General features: G+C 36.0%; 1 protein-coding gene and 1 non-coding gene across 11 annotated transcripts in view; both read left to right on the top strand.

The window, feature by feature from the left end:
* USP15 (ubiquitin specific peptidase 15) overlaps positions 1–27,861 on the top strand; it is a 99,245-nt gene that overhangs the window by 31,411 nt on the left and 39,973 nt on the right. For 9 of the 10 annotated variants that reach the window (XM_040982626.1, XM_040982609.1, XM_040982619.1 and 6 more), the window contains exons 4-6: positions 3,557–3,683; positions 6,513–6,658; positions 9,516–9,577. In XM_040982626.1, coding sequence (XP_040838560.1) covers positions 3,557–3,683; positions 6,513–6,658; positions 9,516–9,577 — 335 coding nt within the window. Of the gene's footprint in view, positions 1–3,556; positions 3,684–6,512; positions 6,659–9,515; positions 9,578–27,370; positions 27,441–27,861 lie in introns of those variants that run through there. The other variant, XM_040982697.1, reaches the window with a different exon arrangement.
* On the top strand, positions 25,952–26,028 carry LOC121164103. Its single transcript, XR_005885017.1, has one exon. It is a non-coding gene; the product is annotated as a small nucleolar RNA SNORD74 (small nucleolar RNA).

Here is a 27,861-nt window from a genome sequence, read left to right as displayed (position 1 = left end):
TATTATCTTGCAAGTAAGCATAAAACGAAGAAATGATTTCTCAGACAAGCAATAGAAGCCAGAAACAACACATTGTTTTTAAGGAATGCTAGTCTCTCACCAGGCGTGCTTCTCCACATCTTCTAAAAACACTGACAGTTTCCTTTTCCAACTCCTTGTCTTTTAGTTCTCTTCCTTACACTCTCAATTCTCTGTCTTTACCTTGAGCCAATTCTCATCCTGACTCCAGGAATTAGATAAAATTTGACACTGAGCATAGATGCTTATTAAGTGTTTTAAAATGAAATGAGTGTGCTATTACTTCAAAATACTCAACCTGTCCTTCAGACCCAGTGTCAAATTGTTTTGTAGTACCGGATTTCTCTATAGAATACATTCCTTCATACTTTTGCTGTGGGTAAATATTTGGAGTGAAGGAAAGCTCCCTGACCTTTTCACACAGTTAGAACAAAAATTGTAGTTTTCGAATATATTTAATGGTTTTATACAAAATACCCTCTAATTTTGACAGCAAAATGAACAAATGGAAGTTATATTTACTTTAATTTTATATAGACTTGTATTTTCCTCAAAAATTAGCCGCCTTTATTATGGCCATGAATTAATCAAGATATTTCTACATATCTGTAAATTTCAAGTTTTTGACAAGGAGCCAAATTTCTTCTCTTGTTTATAGCTTTTTTTTTTTAAATAAATCTGTGGAGGGTTTTTTTGTTTGTTTTGTTGTTTTATTTTTTAAGATTTGTTTACTTTTACTGGAAAGGCAGATTTACCAAGAGAAGGAGAGACAGATCTTCCATCCACTGGTTCACTCCCCAAGTGGCTGCAAAGGTGGGAGCTGAGCTGATCCAAGTCAGGAGCCAGGAGCTTCTTCCTGCTCTCCCATGTGGGTGCAGGGTCCCAAGGCTTTGGGCCGTCCTCCACTGCTTTCCCAGGCCACAGGCAGGGAGCTGGATGGGAAGTGGAGCAACCAGGACAGAATCCGTGGGATCCCAACACTTTTACAAGGGAGGATTAGCCTATTGAGCCATTGTACCAGACACACTTCCATCTTTTTTACTGCAACATAATAGTATATACTTCGAAAAATCTTTCTCTATAACCATCATACTGATTCATAAATGCACAGTATTTTCCTCTGCTGTGATACTATTGTTTCCTAGCTTTAACAATATATAATATCTTTTCAAATTAGCATAATTTTAAAAGTTTAGCAATGTTGTGCACTACTTTTAAAAATAATAAGATAAATATCTTAAAACATGTAGTATTGAATAGTGATGATAAATGTTTTAATAATGTAAAATCTTTTGAAAAGAGCTCTGGGAAAAATTCTGAATCTTGGGACCAGTGTTACGGCATAGTATATTAAGCTGCCACCTGTGATGCTGTGTCCTGTATGGGCAGGTTGCATCCTAGCTCCTCAGCTTCCAATTAATGTGCCTGGGAAAGGAACAGAAGATGGCCCAGATTCTTGGAACCCTGCCAAACACACTGGAGACTTAAAGGAACCTTCTGACCCCTGGCTTCAACTTGGCCCTATGTTGATGTTTTTAGCTGTTTAGATGACTGAAGCAGCAGATGGAAGATTTATCTGTCTGGTTCTCTCTCTTTTACTCTGCCTTTCAAATAAATAAATAAATAAAAATTAAATAAAATTCAAACAAATAAAATAAATCCTAAGAAAAAATTCTTAATCCTGGTAGTGTAGATTTTGAGAGAATGTTTTGTTTTCACACATGTTACTATCACATTTTGACTGTTCAGTCACCACTTTCCAGGAAAGCATCTATAGTATTGCAACATTTTTGTAACTCAATATGAATCACAGGGAATTTTTGTTTTTGTGTTTATTTTATATTTATCCCTTTTGATGCTGCTGTTTTTCAGATGCCATTTATCTTTTGTCATTGTTATTCATAGAAGTGGTTCCTGTGATTTATCTCAGTTTCAGCAACCATACTGTGATTAGTAGTACCTTAGTATTTTATTATTTTAGGAGTTTACTCAGATACTGTGTCTCAGAGCAGAGATTTATCGATAAGAATATTTGGTTCATAGTTTAAAGATTTACTTGTTTTTATTAGGAAGGTAGATAAACGGAGAAAAAGAGATCTTTCATCTGCTGGGTCACTCCCCAGATAGTTGCGGAGACCAGATCTGAGCTGACCTGAAGCTGAGAGCCAGGAGCTTTTTCTGGGAGGCCCATCTGGGTGCAGCATCCCAGGTCCTAAGTGGAGGGCTGGGTGGAGGGTGGAGCAGCCAGGCAGGACATAATTTGGCAGCTATGTGAGATGCCAACAGCACAGGGCAGAGGATTAGCATGCTGGCCTCTGATTCATGGATTTTTAACAACCACATTTACCTGCAAGTAAATTTTAAATATTAAATTATTAACATTCTTAAGCCTCAGAATAAATCGGCACAGTAAGTTTAAAATAAATCTTGTTAAGAGTTACAGTTTGTGTAGTAGCTTTATAAAATGAAAGAGATGTCCAGACTGTTACCTGTTTTAGAACTTTATCACAAGCATGACTAAGATTATACATGACAGCACATTAAAAAATTTCTCAGTGGATTAAATAGTAAGTACTATATAAACTAGGTTTGGTATTTTATTTGTTTTTTAGTTGCAACTGTTTTGCATATAACTAAAAGACAAGGTTATACATTCCTTATTGGATTGATGAAAGCCGTGAGCGTATCCAGCAGTGTGTTGGGGCCTCCCTTTGGCCATATTTGTCTAATGTATCACATATCAGTCTGATTACTATTTTTAGAAACTGTATTCATGACTGAAATCCAACATTTAACCTTTAGAAGATCAAAAGGAAATTTACTAAAAGGTGACCCTGATAGGTATATTTGCTCTTTTTATGTTTTATTTCTTGCATGCTTAACATCTTTTTCGCTTGTGGCACTGAATTATGAAGTGTGTATTTAAAGGTCAAAGTCATTTAAAGATTAAACTAACATCCTTTGCAGGGCCATCGCTGTTGATTATGACAGAAGTAATTGCAATTACAATTTTAAAAGTTGTATTTTTTAAAATAGACTCATAGCATAGCCATTGTTAAAACACATTTTGTAAAATATAACATTTTAGAGGTTTTCTGCTATGCATGATTATTAAAAGCTAAGTATTTCTGTATGTTTTAGTGCTGTACTTATCTATCTTGTATTTATATATAAAATAGAGAAAAAAGCATATACATATGAATGTTAGTTGTGAGTAAACCTCATCGTAAATGCTGAATTTATTTATATTTATAATTAATAGTGTACCAGAATATCTTCATAGAATAGAATGCCTTCCCAAGCTGTCAGTTAATGTTTTGTTATGATCGTTTATCTTCTGTTAAATATTAAAGCTTTCAAAAAAGTTTCTTGATTTTTTTTCCAACTATACAGTATCTGTTTTAAATAATTCCATGTTTTAATAGTTAATATTTTTCCCAGAGATCTGAATTTTTTTTCCAAAATCCTCTTTAGAGAAATATAATGCTATTAGAGAACATATATTGATGGCATTGACACTAATTTGTTTTTGTTTTAGGTGGTTGAACAGGGTATGTTTGTCAAGCACTGCAAGGTAGAAGTATATCTCACAGAATTGAAGCTCTGTGAAAATGGAAACATGAATAATGTTGTAACTCGAAGATTTAGCAAAGCTGACACAATAGGTAATGCAAGATCCCAATTCCTTTTAAAGCCACTGCAATTATGTATTTAGTGATAGTTCTATGTATTTTATGCTGCCTAGATTACAGCTATGTAAAGGTTAGTATATAAGCATTAGATTCTCAACCTTGGTTAAATAATGTCTACGTTTAGTGTTGGATTACTTATTGATCCTTGCCCTGTTCCGTATTTATTAAAATTACTTTAACATTGCATTGCTTTGCTTTTTAAAAGAGCAGTTATTTTTAGAATTTAGCACTTGAAAAATGTATGTCATGTTTGTAAATATAAATTGAAATAGAGCTTTGTATTTTAAATATAACTTAGGTAACATGGAAAATGGCAATTGGTTTCTCTAATTTTTTATACTGTAAATAGTTAAATATTTTAAGATAGGCTGAAATGATAAAATGATACATTGGTGGTTTTTTAAATTATGTTTTGCTATTTTAATTGATAAATTTTTTACTTGGGTTCCAAATCATATCAAATGTGAAGAGACCAAATTTTCTATGATTTATGCATCTATAAATATATATCAAAATATACATACTAATATTTATGCTAAGATCAGGAATGAGCTTAACAAAGTTTTTAAACTTCAAAACCTTTTAAAAGTATGTGACTTTTATTAAAATACTGTCCTTTTCAGAGAATTTGCAAATATAATGAAAAGCAGTTCTTTATTTTTAAGTAAGGCTTTGACAAAATAAGATTAAAAGTAATACCACTGTAAGATTTCCTTGAAAGGACCAATTAATAACTTTGACTAAAATGAAGTGTTTGTTAAGCTTATAAGTGAATTTTGCATTCATTCCTTATTCCATGGCAGGAAATATTTTTACCTCATATTTTTCTTTCAATATCCAGTGCTTGATTAATCTTAATGTTTTCATCAAATAAAATATTATGTTATGAGCTTTGTATTTCCTCTTAATTTATCTAGTACATTTTTGACTTCAAAATTCAAATAAGCTCGCTTTTCTAATATGAATCCTTAAAGTACTGGGATTTTTTTATATAAATATCATTCAATTATAATTATGGATGAACTGTTTAACTTTTGACTTTCCAGATTGATAGGACATATTCAGGTACATAAAACATTTCTTCCTCCTAAAGGTTTTCATTATTGTTTGTCATATTAGTATTTTATAGTAGGAATCTAATCTACCTAACAAGGGTAGTCTATTAAAATTAATTTGGAGACAAATTTTTAAAAATTATAGCAAATTGAAATATAAATGAGAAGGTGCCTCTTAAAAAAGTTGATAGAGATTGTTTTCTGGGTGCTTTAAAATTTTTTCTGTATCTCATTTTAATAGAAAACCCATATGTAAATAAGAAACCATCAGAGATCTTACTTTAGACTTGAAAACTTACATGAAAGTCAGCAACTGCTTAATTTCTGGATATAGAACAGCATTATGGATTTCTCATTAGTATTATTTAATAGTTTTTCAGTGTGAAGTGACTTATAAAAAGAATCACTGCTTCAAAAGTTACAATCTAGCATAGATTTTAGTCCAGCAGCGAGGGACTTTGTTCACAGAGCGGATAATCATACACACATACTGAGTGATGGTCAATAGTCAAAGTTTAAAACAGCAACAGACTTTTAAACACTGAGGGTCACAAAGGCATAAGGTAGGAGGGTCTGCAACAGGATGTAGTTTTGCACGCAAGGGGCGGGTCAGTCAGTGAACAGTGTGTTTTAGCATGCTGCCAGTAATTCAGCAGCATTTGCCAGAAGCACCTCTGTGATCTGTTACTGTTTCCATGAGTATGTCCTTGAATATTTACCATACTATACTGATGCTTAGTGCATTCAAGTTTTGAGATGCACTGTAAGATGTATTACTGATTTAATCCCTAATCAAAATCTAATTGACCACAAGACTATTGACATACAGTAGCTGTTAGGTGGAACATGAACAGTATTATTGCACTGACTTTAATTATGTAAGATAAGTGTATTTTTTGATATTTATTCAGGGAACATGTATGATTAAATTCAGTATTTTATAAATAGTAATTGTTCCAAAACCAGGTGTTTTAAAATTTTTTTAATTATTTATTCTGTATGTCTTCATATATTATTAAAGCATTTTGATTATAATTTTCTTTGATCTGTGAGACACACTATTGGCCATACTAAATAGATGTGTGATAGTTTGTAATGATATTCCTAAGAATGTCTTTATAAGTACCGAAGCTTACATCTGTGCTGTCAGATATGGAGATCTGTGTTATTTTGAACTAGTTAAGCTGCTGATGTTAAAAAGTTTCTTCAGTAATTTCTAATTAATTTAGAAATAAGGAAAATACATGGCTTACTGGGAGAATGAAAATTTATTATCTGTATAGAAGTTCTGTCAAACAGATGCTTTTTATTTTATTCATATATTCTAGTTATTCAAACTGTAAATTATATACATTTTAATATGTTATCCCTAGATTATAATGGAAAATTCGTGACATCTGTAGCATCCCTTAATCATACTTTAATTTTTGACTCCTACATGTTCTCAGGAAATATACTGGTTTTATAATGTGCCAAAAATTGAAGTTCATATAGAAATAGATGAACTTTATATAAAATATGTAATGAAGTCTTAGATTTCTCAGTTACCATTGCCATTTCATCCCTAAAAATTACACACGGGCATACTTTAATTTGTTTTTATGTTTCTTAAATATTTCTACTTGCTATCATACCAGTATTTCTAGTCTATGCATATGTTAAACATTTAGCTTATATTTCTTAATATTTATTTAAAAGGTTATATTTTAAAATATGTATTATTTGTGTCTTTCCCCTTTAAATCTAGATACAATTGAAAAGGAAATAAGAAAAATCTTCAATATTCCAGATGAAAAGGAGACCAGATTGTGGAACAAATACATGAGTAATACATTTGAACCACTGAATAAGCCAGACAGCACCATTCAGGATGCTGGCTTATATCAAGGCCAGGTATTGTCTTGCATTATTGTTTCCTTTAAGTTTATTATACATGAAGCTTTGGGGTTTCATCAAATTTAATGAATATCCCTGCAATACAAAATGGGTCCTACTGTTGTGTTTCCTGTTTCTAATTGTATCTAATTCATAACCCTGCTGGAATAGCCATAAATTTTGATAACTTTCTTGATTTTGGAGGTAATCTACTTATTTAGAAAAAAATTATTTTCAGTTAATAAAAATACCTAGTGAAAATAGGTCAGTAAACTGTAATGAAAAGTACGGTAGGTATTTTTGTGTTTGTAGGCCATGTAGTCTCTGTTGGAACTATAACTGCCATTGGGGTGAGGCAGAAGCAGCTATGGGTGGGTGATACCTAAGCAAATATGGCTGTGATCCACTAAACCTGTTTTCAATAGGCAGCTACCTATTTTTTTTATTTCAGGTGTGATCCAAAGAAATCAATACTTTTAAGACAGAGATGTTTAGTTGCAATTAGGAACTGAATTTGTCTTTTAAAAGTATCTCATAAGTTAATCTCTTTGCTCCATTCTCAGCACTTAGCTGTCGTAGTCTCTCTTTTTTAAGATTTATTTATTTTTATTGGAAAGGTTGATTTACAGAGAGAAGGAGAGACAGAGAGAAAGATCTCCCATCTGCTGATTCACTCCCCAAATAGCCACAACAGCTGTCATGGTCTCTGAACAACATTCCTCTATTTCCAGGTTCCCAACGTGTGTACTAGATCTTAATTGCACTAGAATATTCACCCAAAAATGTAGACTTCATTATTTCTCTTCAAAACTCTTTCCTGGCTCTGCATCAAATCCCGGCTCTTTAACCAGGCTATAAGTCATGATTTAACATCTTGTGAAGTCACCCAGTAACTTTAAATAGTCCTTGTGGTTTATATTCCAGTAGTTCCAAACTGAACTGCTTATAGTTTGCTAAACACACCAGGTTATTTATTTCATTCTGCCAGACTTTGGATGGCATCCCATCAGCCTGAAGTCTGCTTCTTCCCAGTCCCTGCAATCATCCAGAAAAAAATTAAAAATCATTCAAATGTACCAATGTGCCAACCTATTTCATACCATCTCCTAGGTTTATTCATCTTTCAAATTCTGATATAAATGTCAATACATCTTCAGCTTTCCTGTTTTTCTCAATATACATTGAGATATAGGATGTTTCTACTTTTAAATAAAACTTAACTTCCAAACTGGTTATGTTTATGTCTTTCCTATCATTGATTATGTACTTCAGTTATTTGTGTATTAAGCTCACCATTTAAATTGTGGAGTCCTTGTTTTGATTCAGTGATGCATCTTAGTTGCTTTTATTTAATACAAAACACAGAATCTGATGTTTCAGTCTATGCAACTTTTTGTTCTGTTTTATTCAAAAATTATTAAAACCATCTTAAAAATTTAAAGAAACTGAAGAATATTATTTTTTGGCAAATGCCTGCAATGTTAAATATTGTAAAAGAAAAACAACCCAAAAAAACTGATTTTATCTGCTACAGTCTTAAGTGAAATCTTACAAAACCCAATATTGCAGTTGAAAATTGCCTGACTGAAGCTGAAGTAGGACCTTGAACCTCCACCTCTAAGCCAGCACACCCTCGCCTGCCCAGCTAGCCAGCTGGGAGCGATGCATCTCTCTCCATAGTTCACATACTTCAGAATTCAAATTAGCTCTAGGAGTGTAATGTAACTCCCCTAAGATTCTTGAGTGTTTGTCCCCCTTCCCTCTGTTTCTGGTCTGTCTCTACTTTTCTGTGGGTCTCTAAGCCACAGTTTTATAATGTATATAATGGAGAAAATAAAACTCATAACCAAAAGATTGCTATTCTTTATAGATAGGTTTTTATCATATTGCAGATGAAAGAAGTGAAGTTAAATGTCCTTAAGGGCTTATTATCTTCTGGAGTGTTTCAGAAGAATGCTGAATTTCCTGAAATTTTTTTAAAGATGTATTTATTTCTATTGGAAAGTCAGAGAGGAAGATCTTTGGTCTGCTGATTTACTCCCCAAGGGACCGCAACTGCTGGAGCTGAGTGGATCTAAAGCCAGGAGCCCAGAACCTCTTCTGAGTCTCTCACAGAGGTGCAGGGTCCCAAGGTTTTGGGCCATCCTAGACTGCTTTCCCAGGCCACAGGCAGGGAGCTAGATGGGAAGCGGGGCTGCCGGAACATGAACCCGCATCCATATGGGATCCCAGCATGTGCGAGGCAAGGACTTTAGCCAGTAGGCTACCACACCAGGCCCTGGAGATGATTTTTTGTACCGCAAAGAATGCTACAACAGCAAGTTTGAGTGCAGTTCTTGTATTTGTGATATTGTCACATATATGAAGACTCTACAATCTACATAGTAACAATGACAATTTCAAAGTTGCAATTAAATTTTGTATAATCTGTGATTTTGAATTATCCATGCAACTGTGCCTCAATAGTGTTTCCATGATAATAAAGTGAGATGTCAGTTTGTTAACTATAATTGTTTAATTGAACACATGTTATTTGTACAGTTCTATTACACAGGTTACAAAAAAGAAATGGAAAGTATGCTCCCTAAACTCAAGGAAATTATATTTGGCTTTTGGTTTAGAATTTCTTAAAATGTAGAACTAATAATTTTCTTTTTTTGTGTTATGACTTTCATAACATATAACTTTCATTATATTTAAAGTGTTTGTGTCTCCCTTTGTCCACTTTTGGAATCAAACTACAAAAAAATCCCTCTTCATTTTACTTTATTCTTTCAATACACATTTACTTCAGTTGCTTAGCATATTCAACTCATCTTGAAAGTTACTTTAATTTCTGAGTTTATGGAAAAACTTTTTTGTGTCATATTTGCAGGTGTTAGTAATAGAACAGAAAAATGAAGACGGAACATGGCCAAGGGGTCCTTCTACTCCTAAGTAAGTGCTCCTTCTTCTTCTTATGGCTTGCTGCATGATTTTGAAGCTTTTGATTTCCGATCATGAAATACAGAATGATCAAAGAACCCAGTGATGTGTTGTGAAAATATATACCTCTTTGATATCTAAATCTGGATTCACATTGAAATTAATGTCATATTTTAGACACTTGCAATTCAAATCTCTTTTAGAATAAGTTATACAAACAAATATAATGAAGAATAGCATTATTTAATGCAGTCAACAAAACATATTGTTTAGTTTTCTTGAAGCTTTATTTCTTAAAAAGCATATTAAGCAAAAGCTTTATTAAAATCAATTATGTAAAATTAATATTTATTCATCTAAAATTATTTAGAATATAAAAACACAAGTAGTTACTTTTTAAATGCTGACTCAAAGGAGAATTGGGAATCTTTCATTGTTTAAAAACTGTGAGATCCGTATTTTACCTGCATTGTCAAAAATACTTGAAACTAGTGTGTTTCCAAATCAGACTTTGGAAATCTGACAAGTAATAAAGTACATGTGCAAGCTATTATTGTACATTTCTGCCAAGTCCAAGGGAGCATCATATAAACATGTTTGTGTTCCTTAGCAAATACTCCTACTGAGTGGAGGAAATAAGAACCTTGAACATAAATAGCCTCCTTTTTAGCTTGTGTCCTGAAATTACATGAAAATGTCATTCATATCCTGCTTGATTGGAAGTAATGCAAGGGTAGAACTCGCAAGAAAGTGAAACTTAAAAAGGATATTAATTGACTCGTGGGTTTCTTAACTGATTCGGAAGTTGGACATTTTTTTGTGTGTGAATATTCACTTTCTTTAAAACTAAAATACTGGTCTTTCTAACTTATGTTTAGATTGTTCTATATTTTATATAGCTTTAAAAATTCTTAGAAATTAAAAAGGTGGTTGTACTTTAGTATAGAAATATCAGTTCCAAAGATTAAAATATCTTTTGAAAGTATTTCCACCCGAATCATAATAATTACACATCACTTTCATTTTCTATCTGCTAGATCAGTGTCATTTTACTTTCTGTAACAGTATTTGCTGTATGTTAAGAGGAATTAGGGTTTTTTTTTATGATACCTAACATACCATACATATGAAATAAATTTTGGTGAGTGAAGGTATTGTGGCATAGAAATACAGTTAAGACTCACAGTTCCCCATAAACCTACTAGTTAAAAAAAAAATCCTAAATATTAATGTAAAATAGCTACTTAGTTAAAATACAGAAACACTATGCAATAGTATATCATATATACCAAGTGATAGTTTAGTGAAACACAAAAAGAAAAAACTTTTTAAGTCTTGCATTTATCAATGAAAAGACAGAAAACTTGGAATAAAAAGATTCTAACCTGATAAAAGCCATATGCATTTACTAAATTCTTCAGTACATGCTAAATTTCACTGAGAAATTTTTAGTTGAATCCAGATAAATTTGGAAGATAAAAAATTCCTTATCTGCACATATGTGATCATAAAATCCAAAAGAATCAACGGACAACTAAAACATAAAGTTTCGTTTATGAAAACCAGCAGATTATTTTTTTCTATACAAAGAAGCCAGCAACTTTTTAAAAAAGGGTCAAGAGAGATATTTTTAACCCTGTGAGCCCTATGGGCTTATCACAAATATATGCTGGTGTTAGCATGAAAACATTCTTAGATATCATTTCAACAAATTATCATGGCTGTGTTTTAGTAAACTCACTGGTAAATATATGATAAGCTTGGATTTGTTTGTGAATAATAATTTTCAGGTACCTGCTATCTAATATTAGTAAGCTACTTAGAAAATAGTGTAATAGTGACTTAACCTACAAGAAAAACATATTAAACTTGACAAAATATGTTATCAAGCTCCATGTGCTACATCTTAACCTAGTAATGCCTGTTGTCTTTACATCTATCTTGTTAGTGCTTCCTGTTCAAAATTCTATGTGTTTGTGTGTAGAAGAAGGTAACATATTAATTGTTGAATTAGTATTATTCGTGTGTGTGTGAGAGAGACAGACAGACAGAGAGAGAGGAAGGGAGGGAGAGGAAAGACATTGTCATTCTTAAATAAGCGTAGACCAATCAATACCTGTCCAGGATTAGCTAAGTCAGCCTTAACAAAAAAGAAAGGATATGTAACTGCCAGTTACTGAGAATCACTACAAAGCTATACTAATAAAAATAGTATCAGGCCCAGCGTGGAAGCCTAGTGGCTAAAGCCCTTGCCTTGGATGCTCTGGGATCACATATGGGTACTGGGTCTAATCCTGGTTGCTCCGCTTCCATTCCCACTCCCTGCTTGTGGCCTGGGAAAGCAATTGAGGACGGCCCAAAGCCTTGGGACCCTGCACCGGCGTGGGAGACCTGGAGGTCTTGACTCGTGGTTTCAGATCAACTCTGCTTAGCTCCAGCCTTTGTGGCGACTTGGGGAATGAAACAGTGAATGGAAAGTCTTTCTCTCCGTCTTTCCTTCTCTGTAAATCTGCCTTTCCAATAAAAATAAATCTTTTTTTAAAAAATTTATTTTTCTTTTTTTTTTTTTTGTTGTTGTTGTTGTTGTTAATTACATTGCATTATGTGACACAGTTTCATAGGCTCTGGGATTTCCCCAACCCTTCCTCGTGCCCTCCCCCCATGGTGGATTCCTCCACCTTGTTGTAGTATTACAGTTCAAGTCCAACCATAATTCTTTCATTGCAAGCATATACCAAGCATAGAGTTCAGCATCTTATTGTCCAGATAAATTCAACAGTTTCTTGGGGAGACCATCTCTGGTCTGAAGGCATGGCTGGCATAATATCATCCGATCCATTAAAAGCCACAACGTAACATCAACAACAATTTACAACATTATGGAATTATCTGACATGGTACTGAGTAACCAATATGTTAAAAAATGCAAGTTCTTAGCCACATCCTGTGACTACTTCATTGACACTTCAATTTAGTTTATATACAACCGGCTTTTGTACAGCTTAAAATGGCTGTAGGGTACTATTCAGCTGTCTCTAGTCTTTTCATTTTAGTATTTAGCAGTCTATAATGTTGAAGCATAATTTTGCTGAACTTGGCAGATTTTAGGATAGTCTATACTGGCTTATAACTCTGACAAGGCATATGTCAACAGTTTAAGTGCAGAACAGTTTTAGGAGGGGTGTGCAGAGAAATCTTCAATACCTTAGTGAGGAGTAACTAATCTTTGTGTCCTGCTTAGTAAGGTAGTGTGAGTCCACGCTGACCGTTTCCTGTCTGGTTCTAAGCTTTCCTTGTTGTTCTCTGTTAATTTATTCTAAATTTTTGTTTGTTTTTTTGGGGGGAAGGAGGCTCCAGAGCAACCCTGATGGTCATTGCAAGAGAGGGTTGGGACCCAAAGTTGGAACTAAGCAAGGACCAGAGAAAGCTCCGCTCCCTAGTCCCGAAGGAAGTTTACTGTTCTTCTGTTTCTGCGGACTGCTCAGGGCTCCTGACTGTTGTTCCGATGACCTTGGATCCTGCGAGGAAGGATTTGGGCTTCTTCCATCCCATGTGTAGATCCAAACGAGGGTGGATGACCTCAGAGTTCTTGACCTCCGAAGGCACTCTAATTCCCCGTGGTCTCCTTGGTAGTTGGGATGCAGTTCTTGGTGCCCATACTGATAGTCCTTGGTGAGGATCCAGGAGTCTCCAGGGTTGGGATACAAGCTTCCTCCTGTCCACCTGCTCCACTCTGGGGTCCCCCCCTGCTCTGTGAATATGACCTGTTAAGAGGTTGTCAGGATCGCTCTTGATTCCCCCTGTATGTCTTTGCAGTTTTACTGTTGTCTAATGCTGATTTGAGTCTGTTGTCTGTTAGTTACCTGTTATGATCCTGATAGGTTATACTTCACGTCTTCCTCACACGTTCTAAGGAGATGGAAGATTTCTCTCCCGCCCCATTTCTGGGTTGCATAGGGTCAGGTCTTAAAAGTATATTAGATTTTACAATTCTTTGATGTAGATCATAAGTAGTCTGACTCACATTGATTGTTGGTTCATTGGTTACATCACAATATCTTATTGCATGAGATACAGGCTGTTGGGGTTGAAATATTACAGTTTACAGGTACTGTTTTTTGGGTTGACATACTTTCATCTTAAGGCAAACATGTGGTATCTAACCTTTTGGGATTGGCTCATTTCCCTTAGCATAATGGTTTCCAGTTGGGCCCATTTGGCCACAAAGAACTGCATTTCGGGTTTTTTTTAACAGCTAAGTAGTATTCCATAGAGTAAATAAACCATGGCTTTCTTATCCAGTCTTCTGTTGATGGGCATTTTGGTTGCTTCCATGTTTTTGCAGTTATTGATTATACTGGTATGAACAAAAAAGAAAAAGACTCAAATAAGAAATGTAAACCATTAGAGTTAATTTAAGAAGCCCTGAAAATAATTATATCAGAGGAACCATAAAGTATAATATATGTAAAAAATTAAGTGGATTAATTACATAAACGTAATTTCTTTAAAATGACCTGAAGGCAAATTATAAGTCAAATCTTATTTTTAGAATATCTAAAACTTGCAAGGGAACATACCTATACTTTATTTTTTAAGTGCTGTAAATAAATAGTTTTAAAAGTAAAACGTTAATATGGAATTTAAATACACTGAAAGGTGAGTGCTGACATATAAATAAGATGTAGTACAAATATATTAATGACTAGAAAAATTAAAATAATGACTAGAAAAACTAAAATAAAGCATGAGATATAACTTTCTACCCATCCTTATGGCAAAAAACCTGGAAATTTGCTGATGGGAGTATTGGATAAGATGTATAGAATAAGTCAAATGTGTTAATGGGAATGTAAACTAGTATTGCCATTCCATAAATCGGTCAATAATAGTTATTAGCAATGCTGATTCTCCTGACTCAGCACTCACATTTTTACACAGAACCCTCTGGATATAATCTTTGTAGCCATGTTATATGTGAGTTGGAGACAATCTGGTTAAGTAACTACCACTGGAGAGCTAGCATTTAGTCCAGCAATTCAAATACCCACATCCCACCTTGGAATACTAGAATTCAAATCCCGATTGCAGCAGCTCTCTCTGGCTTCCTGCTAATGCTCAGTAATTGGCCTAGTTTCACAAACTGTCTGCGAGACCTGAATAAAGTTCTTGGGTTTCAGCTTTGGTCCAGGACCATCAGTTGGACATTTAAGGAATGAGCCACAAATGGGAAGCTACTGCCTACCTGCCTCTCTCCTGCTTTCTCTCAGATTTTAAAAATAAACATACACCGCTGGTAAAATAAATGAAAATGAGATATTGATATTATAACTATCACATACCGTTGAAAGGGAGCAAGAGATTTTACAGTATAATTTATGTATTTTGGAGTCCTCCAATAGCTTCAGTCCTATTAACCATCTTGCTAATGCACCCTGGGAAGCAACAGATGATGGATAAAGTACATCAGCTCCTGCCACACCTGGGGAGAACCTACAGAATTCAGAACTCCATTGTTTTGTCTGGCCCAGCCCTGGCTATTCTAAGCATTTAGGGAGTAAACCAGCACATGGAATCTCTGTTTCTCCTTTCCTCGTTCACTCCACTCTCCCTCTTCCCCCTACTCTCTCTCTCTTGCCTCTCCCTTCCTTTCTCTTTCCCTCTTCCTCCACTCCAGCTGTTCAAGTATATGAAAATAAACATTTGAGAGGATAATGTCTCTTCTTTCCAAATGAACAAATTGGAGAGAAAGTTGAAATCTCAGGACTGAGAATCAAACATAGGGAGAACCATTTTGAAGCAGGCAGTAAAAAGAAGAGTACATCACAGCAGTTCCTTCCTACTCCGCTTTCCCTGAGAAAGAAAATAAGAACAGAACGATATCAGGGATCTGTTCTTGACAAATACAGCTTTGCCCACAGCAAAAGCAGCAGAATTTCTACGAAGACTTAAGGAGTTGTACTGTTAGCATGACATTCCTTGGATATTGTGTTAGTGACAGCTGAGTCTCACACAGTCACATGAAGAAACTGGGATAGCATATCAGTGTGCTTGACATGATGGACAGACATTGTGAATATGTTTGAAACATAGAGCTATGTCTTAGCATCTTTCCAATTTTAGTATATGTGCTGCCAAAGCGAGCACCATGTCTTAGCATCTGGAGATGAGCTGCTCATCTTTGATGCTTGTGAAATAGATATACATGTGTTTTACTGTAGTCTCTGGGATCTTGGATTCTGAAGTGAAATTTATGCTTATACAAAAGCTTTTTCTGTTTTTCTGTTTTCAAGCAACATATCAAAGAATTGTCACTATCTCACATTTATCTCTTAATGATATTTGAAGCTATTAACCAAAAGCTAAAGATATATCAAAAAATATTTTAAATAGAGAGCTGGGAGCAAATTCACTGAGCTCAGTGCATTGCACTGGTCCCACAGGGAAAATAATACTGATTTCTGCATCATATGGGTCAAAATAGGTCCGTGTGGCCCTCAGACCTAGCAGCCAGCGGGTTCTTGGCAAGATCAGCACCACCAAAAATCTAGTTACATAGGACACCTGATGTCTCCCTAATACTAATCTAACAGGAAGTGGGAGAAAGGTGGTACACACAGCAGTGCAGCCTCAACACATTATCCTGGCAGGTGAAGAGTGGTGAGCCAGGAGCTGGGGCTACAGAGACCATGGTGGAAGTCTAACATAAAAACCCAGACTTGGAACTCAGTGGAAGAAGAGGCATAAATGACTGCAAACAAAGAGCCGTGTATCAACCACAATAAGTAAAATCTAATTGTAGACCTGTGGGTGACACAGCTTAGAAACCTGCCCTAAGGAGTAGAAGCTGCTAACCAGAAGCACAATGGCCAAGAGCAAAAGAAAGGACAGAGGCACAATGAATCTTACTGAAGACTCCCCTGCAAAGGAGCAAAAACTTTGCCCACCTCAGAGTTATCTGAGCATTGAGAAAATGGGGGGTTACAAAATTCAAAACACTTGTTATAAAGCTTCTTATCAACAATGAGAAGCACATAAAGCAGGAATTTAAGGAATATGTCACCCTGGAAATGAATCAAATGAAAGCTGATATCAGAAATTAAGAATAGAGTAGAGCAAATTATAAGTACAGTGGAGAGTCTCCAAAATAGAGTGAAAGAATGAGGCAGAAGAAAGAATCTCAGAATTGGAAGCAGAGCTGGATCAGGCTTAAAAAAGCATTCAAGAATTGAAAGACCCTATTGAAGGTCAAATTTTCCAAGGATATTAGTATTGTGTAGCTAGTATATTTTGAAGATATGTGACTGTTAAATCTTGTGTTTAAAAAGTTATATGAATAGGATAATTATAAAAGAATGAGCATTCTCAAAAACAAAGAAAATCTGCCCATAGGTAGACCCTTGCTAAAACAGATCTTTGTTGATAATTTTATTCTGTATTATTTCCTTTAAGTATAATTATTTTAAAGAATGCCTTTGAAATTATTAAATTATACAAAGGAAAACTCTAAACTCATGTTTTTCTGAAACAATAAAAATTTACTTTGTAAGGATATCATTAAAATGTGATTTAATTCATTTATATTACTCAATGAAATAGAGAAAAAGTATCTGAGCCAGGTGTTGAGTGGGGAAAAAAAGTTAAGAATCATAAGTGATTTGGAGAGGTATTTTCCCCAGACTAAAGAACAACCAAAGAAAACTTTACTATCAGGCAAGTAAGGCTCAAGTGGCTGGGGAATAAAAAGAATTGAGTAGAAAACCATGCCAGTGTTCTTAGTCATACCTTATCACACTGCTATTTGTGGTGTCTGATTAACCAAATTCTATCCTTACGACTGGTACGCTAAGTATAAACTTAATCTAATTCCTAATAGTATTTTTACAGCACTGCATCCCCATGGGCTACTCTTGGAGAGTATAGCACAAGGTAAATAGAACTGTTGCATACTGCTTTTTGCTAGGGAAAAAATAAGCATTTAAGTGAGTCTACGATATTCTGCATGCCTGTAAAAACTTCAAAAGTATGAATACAGTTTATTAATAAAACGAAACCAACATTTTGTTAAGAGTTACTAATGCATCTTAACCCATCATTTCTGAATTCATTCAGCTTTGTAGTTAATAATGCAAAATGGGTTTATCTATTCCTCAGTGTATTCTAAATAAGTATTAAGAGTATAGTATCTGCACGCATAATGTTCTGCTTGTTTAAAACATGAGATCTGGTTATGTGCAGTTTTATTTTTGTGTTTAAAGTAATTTGGTTTTTTGAAATATTTCTGTAACTACTTTTTTGGCTAAGTTGACTTGGAGGGTTGAGTAAATTTAGCTTATGCAAGTTGAGAGTGATGCTAGAGCCATTTTTTCACTCTATGTTATTCATGTAAATTGATAGTTGCATAAATTGATAACACCAATATTTAATTTGAAATGGAGCCATCAACTATAAATCTTAATAATATTCCAAAATCTTTTTGTAGATATTTTTAAAATCGTTTTAATTCTTTAAAATTTTCATTTCATGGTGTATCTCATTTTGTGTTATTTTTCTCATTAAGAAATAGGCATGAAATGACTTTTTCTCAGATTTTAAGGTTTGAATTAATAGAATATCTAAGTAAAGATGCCTCAGATACATGTAAAGAAAGGTAACCAAAGCTCAGAGAACAGTAACTGCATAATTCAAAAAGTGGTGGGGAAAAAGCATTTATGTATTTATGTATCTAATAAAAAATGTGGAGAATAGTATATTAAGCCTTTACAGGGTGTTCCAAAATAGTGATCCAGGACAGAGGGATTAAGTAGGTTAATCACGCACGTTCAGTAAAACCTGGGTCTTACTTTGTCACAGAGACCAGAGGAAAGAGTTTCTGGAAGAGAAGGATTGGTCAGTGACGTCAAATATTGCAGACAGCCTGTGTAGATAACAGGCGGCTAGTGTGCTTGACTTTGGCCTGTGATATTCAGGCAGCGTGGTGGGAATGACAAAGGGAATAAATGTCTACTCAAAATGTAATCAACATTTTTTGGAGATATGCGATTCCATAAGTAGAAGAAATCACTTTGTAAATTTGCCTTTTTAAATTTTCATTACTATAAAGAACAGATTTCATGTACTTCACAGGTACAGTTATAAAAGGTAATCATATTTGCCCCATCTCAATCCCCATACCTGCCTTCCTCTCTCTCTTTTTTTTTCAATAAAAATTTGTTTACTTTAGAGTCTTAGGATTAATGTACAACATCAGCAACTTAGGAGTCCCAGTTTCCAGAACAGGTACCTACACTGACATACTGGTGCAGTTAACACAAATTTGACATTAACCAAGCCCAGAATGTCCACCAGCTACTGGCTGCTTTTCTCCCAGCCATGTCACACTTGCCTAGGTACAAGGCAACCTAGGCAGTTGCCTATACCTGGGGCTTAGTTCTGCACTTAAAGGTTTCTAAGTTTTCATAAAGATCTTAAAATGTGTATGCCAGTTTTGTTTTGGAATTATGAAAATGCATATACATTAAACATTTTTTTCTCTAAGACTTATACCTGCTTTCTGTTGTAGTAAAATAATGTTTAACTGCATAACCGGTGGACAGCATGGCTCCCCCTTCTTGTTTTATTAAGCAAGGGACCGTGCCTGTCTTAGGTGTTCCGAGTTCAGGCTCCCCTTACCCATCATGGGCTAACCACGTGGCTAGGAACGTGGCACCTGTCTTAGGTTGGTGAAGCCATATCGGATACTTACCCGTCTCTGGCTACCGGTCCAGCATGCCTAGCCAGACTTTTAGGGATTATCTGCTGTGAAGGGCAAGCACAGCTTGCACTAGCAGCTGCTGTTACTGCTGCTGACGCTGTGCTCAAGGATGAAGCATCCACAGACCCCAAAGAATGATATAAGGCCCATGGCTACTATACCAGCCCATTGGTGTGCAAAGGAAAGATCCTTTAGTATGCAATTTGTCCATTGCTTTACTGTGGCAATCTCTACTTTTGTCGTATGGACCAGCTTCCACTAGGGGATAGCGTAGCGGATAATTCTCTGGACAAATTCAGTGCTCGGGAACCATTGGTGACAATAGAGGGAGTGACACACATTCCAGGTAGACTGAGCACACAGCAGGTCCCCATATGATGGAAATAAGTTGTGGAATGCGTACCAGCACCACAGTGCCAGAGCCATTCCAACACTGGTTAAGGGCTCACTTAACTACAGAGCAATTAACAATAAACATAAATGGAGCTTGTACACATACATAAATAGCATTATAGATAACATAACAACTGCAATTAACTTTAACATTTTCTTCCCATATTCTAGAACTACTACTACTATAATTACAATTTCTTATCACTACCTTATCAATAAATGCAAAAGCTGATATATCTGAACACCCACCCCTATTAGTGCAAAGTACCCAGACATTCCAAGACTGAGCAGAAACAGATTGAACAGGGTTACCATATGTATAGTTATACCCCACAAAGGCACAATTTGATCAGGTAGGAAATAAATTGGTCACAGCAAGATCAGGTGCTACTCTTCTAGGAGTCACAGTACTTTGACAGCAGTCCATTCTGGGGGCCATTTCCAAGGCCCTAGACAGCGAGTCAATATTTGCTGCACACCTTTTATGGTGCAGTTTTAGCTGGAGATTCTGGCTGTCTCGTCTCGGTATCTGAATGAACATCAGGCTGGTCAGCATCCACCACGTCCACAGGTTCATCTTGCTCCGGCTTTCTTATCACTCGCGTCAAACGTTCTGGCACCCACACCGGTCCATCAGAATCCTGCGGAAAAACACAAACCGCTCCTCGCGTCCGTCGTAAGACAGGATGCGGGCCCATCCATTGTTTTGTTAAAACATCCTTCCACATCACCCAATCTTTGCAGGGGCCTGCGCCAACAGTGTGGCGTTCGGCAGCAGAATGGCCATCCAAATCCAGAATCAAAAAGTTAAAAATATAAGTAACTAAAGCCAATTGATGTTTAGGACTTTTGGGATATAGGGTGGCTCCTACTCCCCCTTTTTGTTTTATTAATAATGCTTTGAGAGTTGCATGGGCACGCTCTACCACAGCCTGACCTGTGGGATTATATGGGATGCCAGTAGAGTGTTTAATTGCAAATTCAAAACAAAACTTATCAAATGCTTTGGCTGCATAGGCAGGTCCATTATCAGTCTTATAACACTGGGGGACTCCCCAGGCTGCAAAAGCCTGAAGGCAATGAGATATACAAAAATATGGTCGGATCCAATTAATATACTCCAGTACCTGTTGGAAATCATTAAGGGTCTTTAAACCATCCATTCTGACTTTTTTTTTTTTTTTTTTTTTTTGCGTTTCCATAAGACTTTCTCACCTTCCTGTATACGTCCTCTGAATTTATCAGTGCCATCTGTCAGGCAAGACTTAATCAATGTCCAGAACCTGACTGTTCCTGGAGGAAGGGGCTCCTGGTGTTCTGCCTTAGCTAAGTCTCTGCCTAAGTGCTCCCATTGTGGCAGGATCAAAAGGCCCTCCTCCAGAAACCATACGGTCATCCTTTGCACCGTTTGCAAAAACAACAGTACCATCAGCAGTTTCTGTAATAAAGGCTGTATGTGCGCTGAAAAAGTTAAATTGGCCATATTTTTAACATCTCTGATCGCCGCTAACCTGCAAACTTGACCGACTGTCAAATCGCGAAATTGATCGTTAACCGCGAACTTGAATGGGCGCTAGATCGCAATCCTGAATGGCGGTAAACCACGATCGTGAATGGCGGCAAACCACGATCGTGAATGGCGGCAAACCACGATCGTGAATGGCGGCAAACCGCGATCGTGAATGGCGGCAAACCGCGATCGTGAATGGCGGCAAACCACGATCGTGAATGGCGGCAAACCACGATCGTGAATGGCGGCAAACCACGATCGTGAATGGCGGCAAACCGCGATCGTGAATGGCGGCAAACCACGATCGTGAATGGCGGTAAACCGCGATGGTGAATGGCGGCAAACCGCGATCCTGAATGGCGGCAAACCCAGCTTTAATGGTCGCTACCCGCGAACTTGACTAACTCGACTCGTCGCTACCCTGCGAACTTGGCTCGTCGCTAATCCGCGAACTTGACGTGCACGTCACATTCAAGATGAACCAGTATTAGAGTCAGCATTTGAAGAATATTAAATGTATCAATGAATGTAATTAAAGTATAGAGTTCACATAGATGTTTGATACTTAAAGATTATCTCATATCTAAAGTGTTTCAAGCAAGAGATGTCCCTAATGTTCCTGAACCCAAAACTTGTTGAGTCATCAAATTTTCAGATTAGGGATGCCTGGCCTGTATTGAATGCTTTCATTCTCTCCTTATTTTTCCAAACAAGGACTTGAACAGTTTACAGAAGCACATATAAAATCAAGGTTATCCATAGAAGAAAACATGGAAAAATAAATACAGTCACAGTTAGATGAAATGAGAGAAGTTAACTGAAAGGAAAAGTAGATATGCAAATGTATGGCATTTCTTGCGTCATGATTCAGGCTAAACATTTGGGAAGGAAAACATAGTTTGGAAGGAGGAAATGAACATGAAGTAGACATTGGCACTGATATTGACATGTGGTATGGAACAAAAGATTCCTTCTCTGTTAGTGTTGTGTATGTTAGTATTTATAGTTAAGATTTGGGGAATCTGAAGCTTGCTTTAAACTACCCTAGCAGGAATAGTGGAGGGGGTTATTTTTTGGATCTGGGTAATACTGGGTGCACAGGAAAATTTGTGTGCACTTCAAATTTCTGAAGGAACAACTAGAGTTGGAAGTTAAAGACTGAGTCTCATAAAGGTAGAAGAGAGGACTTCAGTTAAGAGAGGAGTGCTTTTGTTAATAGAATATTTGTAAAATTAAGCAACGAAAGTAAGAAATTGAAGTAAAACTATGAGAAGCAGTTTACCTATAAATTCCCATAAATGTGCTTTCCTGTCTCTAAGCAGTTTAGTACTAGGTACACAGCACGTGCTTCCTTGAATGCATATGTGTCTCACAACAGTAATTACTTTAAATAGTTCAAGAGGTTTAAATTTTTCTTTTTCTCTAAAAATTTGTCTTAGGATAGTTACTAAATGGAAAAAGGACGTTTTGTTAAAATTGATATTGTTTTGTCTAACATTATTAGTTAGATTTTTCCCTAGTTATTTTATATTGTTAGATTTGAAAATAACTGGAAATCTTTACTTGTTTTGCTATATCAGTGTTCAGACACAGTTGCTCAATATGGCATTAGGCTATCGCTGTATGTTAAATACACAGTTAACCAAGCACAATCTCTTTTTTTGTTTCTGTTTCAGTGGGAAGCTTAGCTTTGAATTACATGCTTATGAATTACATGTTTCTAGTTGAAATTTTTAAACATGGGACAATTCAGATACTAGAGACATCTACTTGTCAGAGATAAGGTTTAATTTTCTTAAAGTCAGTCAGCTAAATTGATGTCTTACTTTTTTCTATCTTGCTAAGAGGTGACTTTCTGCCTTATAATACACTTAGCCGCAAAAGGCCAAAATTAGTTTTTAAACTGGACAGGTAGGGCCACATCCTGGCATAGTGGGTTAGGTCTCCACCCATGGTTCCAGCTTCCTGGGCACCAGTTCAGATCTACTTCTGATTCAGCTCCCTGCTGGTGGTGTGGGAAATCAGTCGAGGATAGCAAGAGTCCTTGGATCCCTGCACCTGCATGGGAGATCCTAAGGAGACTCCGGGCTTTAGACTGGCCCAAATCTGGCCATTGTGGCTGTTTAGGGAGTGAACCATCAGATGAAAGACTCTGCTGCTTCTCTGTATCTCTGCCTTTCAAATAAATCTTTTTAAAAAGCTAGGCATGTGACATAAGTATCCAATCAGTGTACAATGTTCTAAGCATTTCTTCTCTCTAGAAAGACATTAAAATAGTTGATAGTAAGCCATGTATTTGAATTATATCACCTAGAGCTAAATAAAGCATGTGGTCATCATCTACATGCCAACTAGTCAACTTCCGAAAAGCCTGCTATATGTTTTCACTCATCAGTGTTGTCTGCAGCGGCATTTCAGAGTTCTTACATTTCAGCTTTACCTTGGGCCACATCCAGCTTGTCTCTGATGGCCTTTCTGTTTAAGGACAGTTCGTCTCCCCTCAGGATCTATTCCTGAGCTGTGCAGACTATGCCGTTTCTTTAATTGTCTTTCTGTGCATATAGAATGCCTACATACTGCCACACATGTAACAGATACTTTTTATTTTTTACCAATATATCATCTTTCTTCCTAGCCTAGGAATATAACAATCTTTTTCATTAAAAACAATATTTATTCTAAAGGTAGAGAAGAGAGAAAGAGAAGTTTCTTTGCTCCCCAGTGGCTACAATGGCTGAGACTAGAATTGGACATGACCACCAGCTGAAGCCCAAAATTTCATCCAGATCTCCCACTTGGGTACAGGGACTGTAAAACTAGGGCCATCTTTTGCTACTTTCTCGGTGCACTTGTGGAGAGCTGGATCAGAAGTGGGAACAGCTGAACTTGAACCAGAGTCCATATGGGTTGCTGGTGTCAAATTTGAATCTATGATACCATTTCTTTGACCCCACCCCCTGCCCTTGCCCTCAGGACTCTCCTTTCCGGTCTGACCCATCTCCTTTCTGCTAGGCTTCCTCTTTAGGGTTGTCACGTTGCGTTACACACCTGTGTACAGCTTCATTGTGAAAGAGACTCCCAGGCACAGTGCAGTCCACAGCATCCCTGACCACAGGCAGTAACTCTGCCCATATCTTAAATGCATTGGTTCTCTAAAGATCTGTCTAAAAACCTCTTCCTCACTGACATTAGGTACTCAAAATCAGATGGTAGTTTCTATACTAGTCTTGTATCTCGTTTCCAACTGGCAGAAATATACTATTGTACAATATGCATTACATGTTTTCAAATTCTAAATTTAAGTGTCATATAGGACTCACCCCATCTCACATTCCTCACAGCCTGAACTGTATTCATTTCTGTATTCCCTGGCTCAGATACCATCTCAGAGCCATCCTTCCCACCAGTTCTTTCCACAGCCTCATTTTCTTTCATCTGTATTAGCTAGCAGTGTAACAGGTTCCACCTCCTAACCCTGAACTTTTCCTCCAGTGTTTTGGTCTTGTACCCCTTTACATTCTTGAGAATTAAAGATCCAAAGAATTTTTCTTTGTGTGTGTTATATTATTTATCAGATGAGCAATTAAAAATTTTACATTTGTAAATAACTCAGCCATTATCATTTTTATGAAAAATCATTTTTCCAAAACAAAAATAATCACTAAGAGTAGCATTGGTTTACTTTTTTTTTTTTAATATATGGCTAAATAGAAGCCTGCTCAATTCTCACATGCTTATGCATTAAATTTATTGTGCTACATTGTTTAATGTACATAAAGAAAATTTTTTTCACAAATAAGTGCTTGAAACAGGAGAAGTGTTTTCAATCGTGTATACCACATCAAAATCAGATTATAGAGGGCCTAGTGCGGTAGCCTAGCGCCTGAAGTCCTCCCCTTGAACGCACTGGGATTCCTGGACAGAAGATTTTCCTGTCTCTCTGTTCCTTCTGTATACCTGACTTTCATATTTATATATCTATGTGTGTTTGTGATATAACAGATGATAGAATCACCAAAATGGTTAGTACTCGTATGAGTCTGGAATGTTCATTGCAATGTAGAAGCTGAAGTCGTGTCAGATGAACATCTTTTTATGTATAACTGCATACCTTTTGCTCACTTGGAAAATCATTTTATGCAGATCTTTCAAGTATTTGGCAAATCTCATTTGCAGGGTTTAGTTTTTTGGGTTTGTTTTTGTTTTTAATCACATTTTTAAAGCATCAGTCTTACAAGAAAGTCCAAGTATAGTGAATCTGTCAACCTCACGGTGGTAGAATCAGAGTTTCCAAAGATCTGAGTTTTGTTGGAAAGCTTGAATTTTATTTCTTGCAATGAAATTGTCCGTTTTGGTGGTCTACCTGCTGTGGCCAACTCTGAATAACCAGTCAGCTCCTCTACCATAGGAGCATGGATTTTGTCCAGCGGGTGGATGTTTGGTCTCGTGATTTAGATCACAGTTGAGGTACCTGTAATCCCATGTCGAATCACCAGTGTGTGGGGTGTCGTCCTGGCTGCACTGCTAAGTCTGCTTTCCTTCTAATCTGCATCTGGGAAGTAGCTCAAGTCGTTGGGTCTCTGGTGACATGTATACTTGGATTTACTTCCTGGGTCTCCTGACTTTGGCCACATCCCAGCTTCAGCTGTTGTGTGCATTTAGGGAGTGAGCAGATGGAAGCTCACTCTGTCTTTCAAAAGAAATAAAGTGGTGTTGAATAAAGAATGACTTGTGTCTATGATGAAACCTGGTGTTCTAGAGACATCTGAAAGTGCTGATGAATGCTAGCAGCTTTGGTGGAAGAAAAGGTTATTTGTACTGCTTGCAATTTAAATAATCTAGTTTTTGTTTTTTAATCAAGATAGCTACAGTAATTTGGTATGAAGTATAATAGCCGAGACTTAATAAAGTTGATCATTTTAATCTTTTCAGCTTGAATGTTATTAAGTGGGACTTTGTTTTCCTCTGTGAGATGGTGATTACAAAACCTTGCTATGGCTTATTACCCAGGCTAAGGAGTCAGCACTTTACCCCTTATGATTTTTACATTATTAATGCAGCTCCCCATCCAGTGAAAGAGATCAAATAACATTTAAACAGTACCATGGCATTATTATAAAAATACTTTGGATCACACAGCACCGCTAAAGGGGTCTGAAAGGTCCCAGATTCTGGGAGTCATACTTTGAAAACTGCTTCCTAAATCTCCAAGGCAATATGCCACTGCCTACTCTAACCGCAGCCCTTACTAATTCCTGCTTTTGTCATTTACTAACTGATCTTCAATCTTCAGGTTCTTTTCTCAAAAATTATCTTCCTAGAATGCAAATCTGATTTTGTTAGTGTATCTGCACATTTGAATAAAATCCGAATTCTTTCACAGAACATAAAACTTGTGTTTCTGTCATGCTTCCTTCTTTTTCAGTCAAGCTAGACTTATTGGCAATTCCCTAAATACATTATAATGTCTAGTCTCATGTTTGCCTAATCTGTTCTTTACACTGGTAATAATCCCTGTAAATTCCTACCTGCTCTTATTCCTTATCTCATGTCACTATTCACAAAATTTTATATTAAAATTTGTTATGTTGCTTATATGGTTTTTCAGTTATTTTGTTTATGTGTCATTTTTTTCTGTTAAATTTGTGAGCTATTTAAGATCAACAGCTCTTTGTATTCCTAGTACTTACGAAGATCAAGCTGTACAGAAATTATTTTTGAAACTTTAGGGTGAATGAATTCCATAGAAGCCATTATGAAAATGCAGGTTAACTCCATGATATTTTTGCTTGTTCCTTCTGTTACTATAAGGCTAATGAACGGTTAAAAAGTGGACAGAAAAAAGAATACACATAATATATATTATATTATTGTGTATATTGCTTAGAATGTATATGTATAAATTCACATATGCCATATTCCTGGACCAAATTTACTAGGTGTAATGAATCTTTATTTCCATAATTTTTACTGTAAGTAAATGCAGGAAATTTTATCTTATATATGTGTTCCACAAAGGTGGTAATGAGTCACATTTTGAAAAAAATCAGTCTTTAATTAATTCGATTTTTTTGTCTGACTTAAAATTTTTCATGTTAATTAAAAAATGTTAGAATATTTCTGACTTCAATTAATATTTTTGAACTAGAGCCTGGAAATACTTGGATTATAATGGGTGTTTTGAGCTTAATAAAGTAAAATAAAAACTTGATAAATGGACTTCTTCCAGAAAGGCATCTAAATAGAAATTTTACGTAAGTAATTCATCTATATACAGCTTTTACCAGCAAAATTTTTAAAAATAATATCCAAAAAATTTTTTTCTTAAGTTTTCCAGAAGTGTAAAATTTCAGAATTAAATATTTTGTAATGAAAGAAATATTACCTGACAGTCTGCATATGTATAAATACAGAGATCAGTCCAAATTACCTAAGAGCAAATTTTGCAAATTATGCTTTCCTGCCCATTGGCCATTTCATAGAGAATATGACTTTTGAAAACTAATCACTTTGGGCTCTGTTAATGTGCAGTTTACCCTGACTAGCTGCTAAAACCTAGGATTTTACAAACCCATAGGATAGAACTTGGTGAGGCCCAGTGCAGTAGCCTAGCGACCAAAGTCCTCACTTTGCACACAC

The sequence above is a fragment of the Ochotona curzoniae genome, unplaced genomic scaffold (assembly GCF_017591425.1).
Source record: "Ochotona curzoniae isolate NIBS_2020 unplaced genomic scaffold, NIBS_Ocur_1.0 contig_1014, whole genome shotgun sequence".
NCBI classification, from domain to species: domain Eukaryota; kingdom Metazoa; phylum Chordata; class Mammalia; order Lagomorpha; family Ochotonidae; genus Ochotona; species Ochotona curzoniae.
The sequence above is the reverse complement of the archived record's forward strand: the minus strand, read 5'-3'. Positions and strand labels throughout refer to the sequence as shown.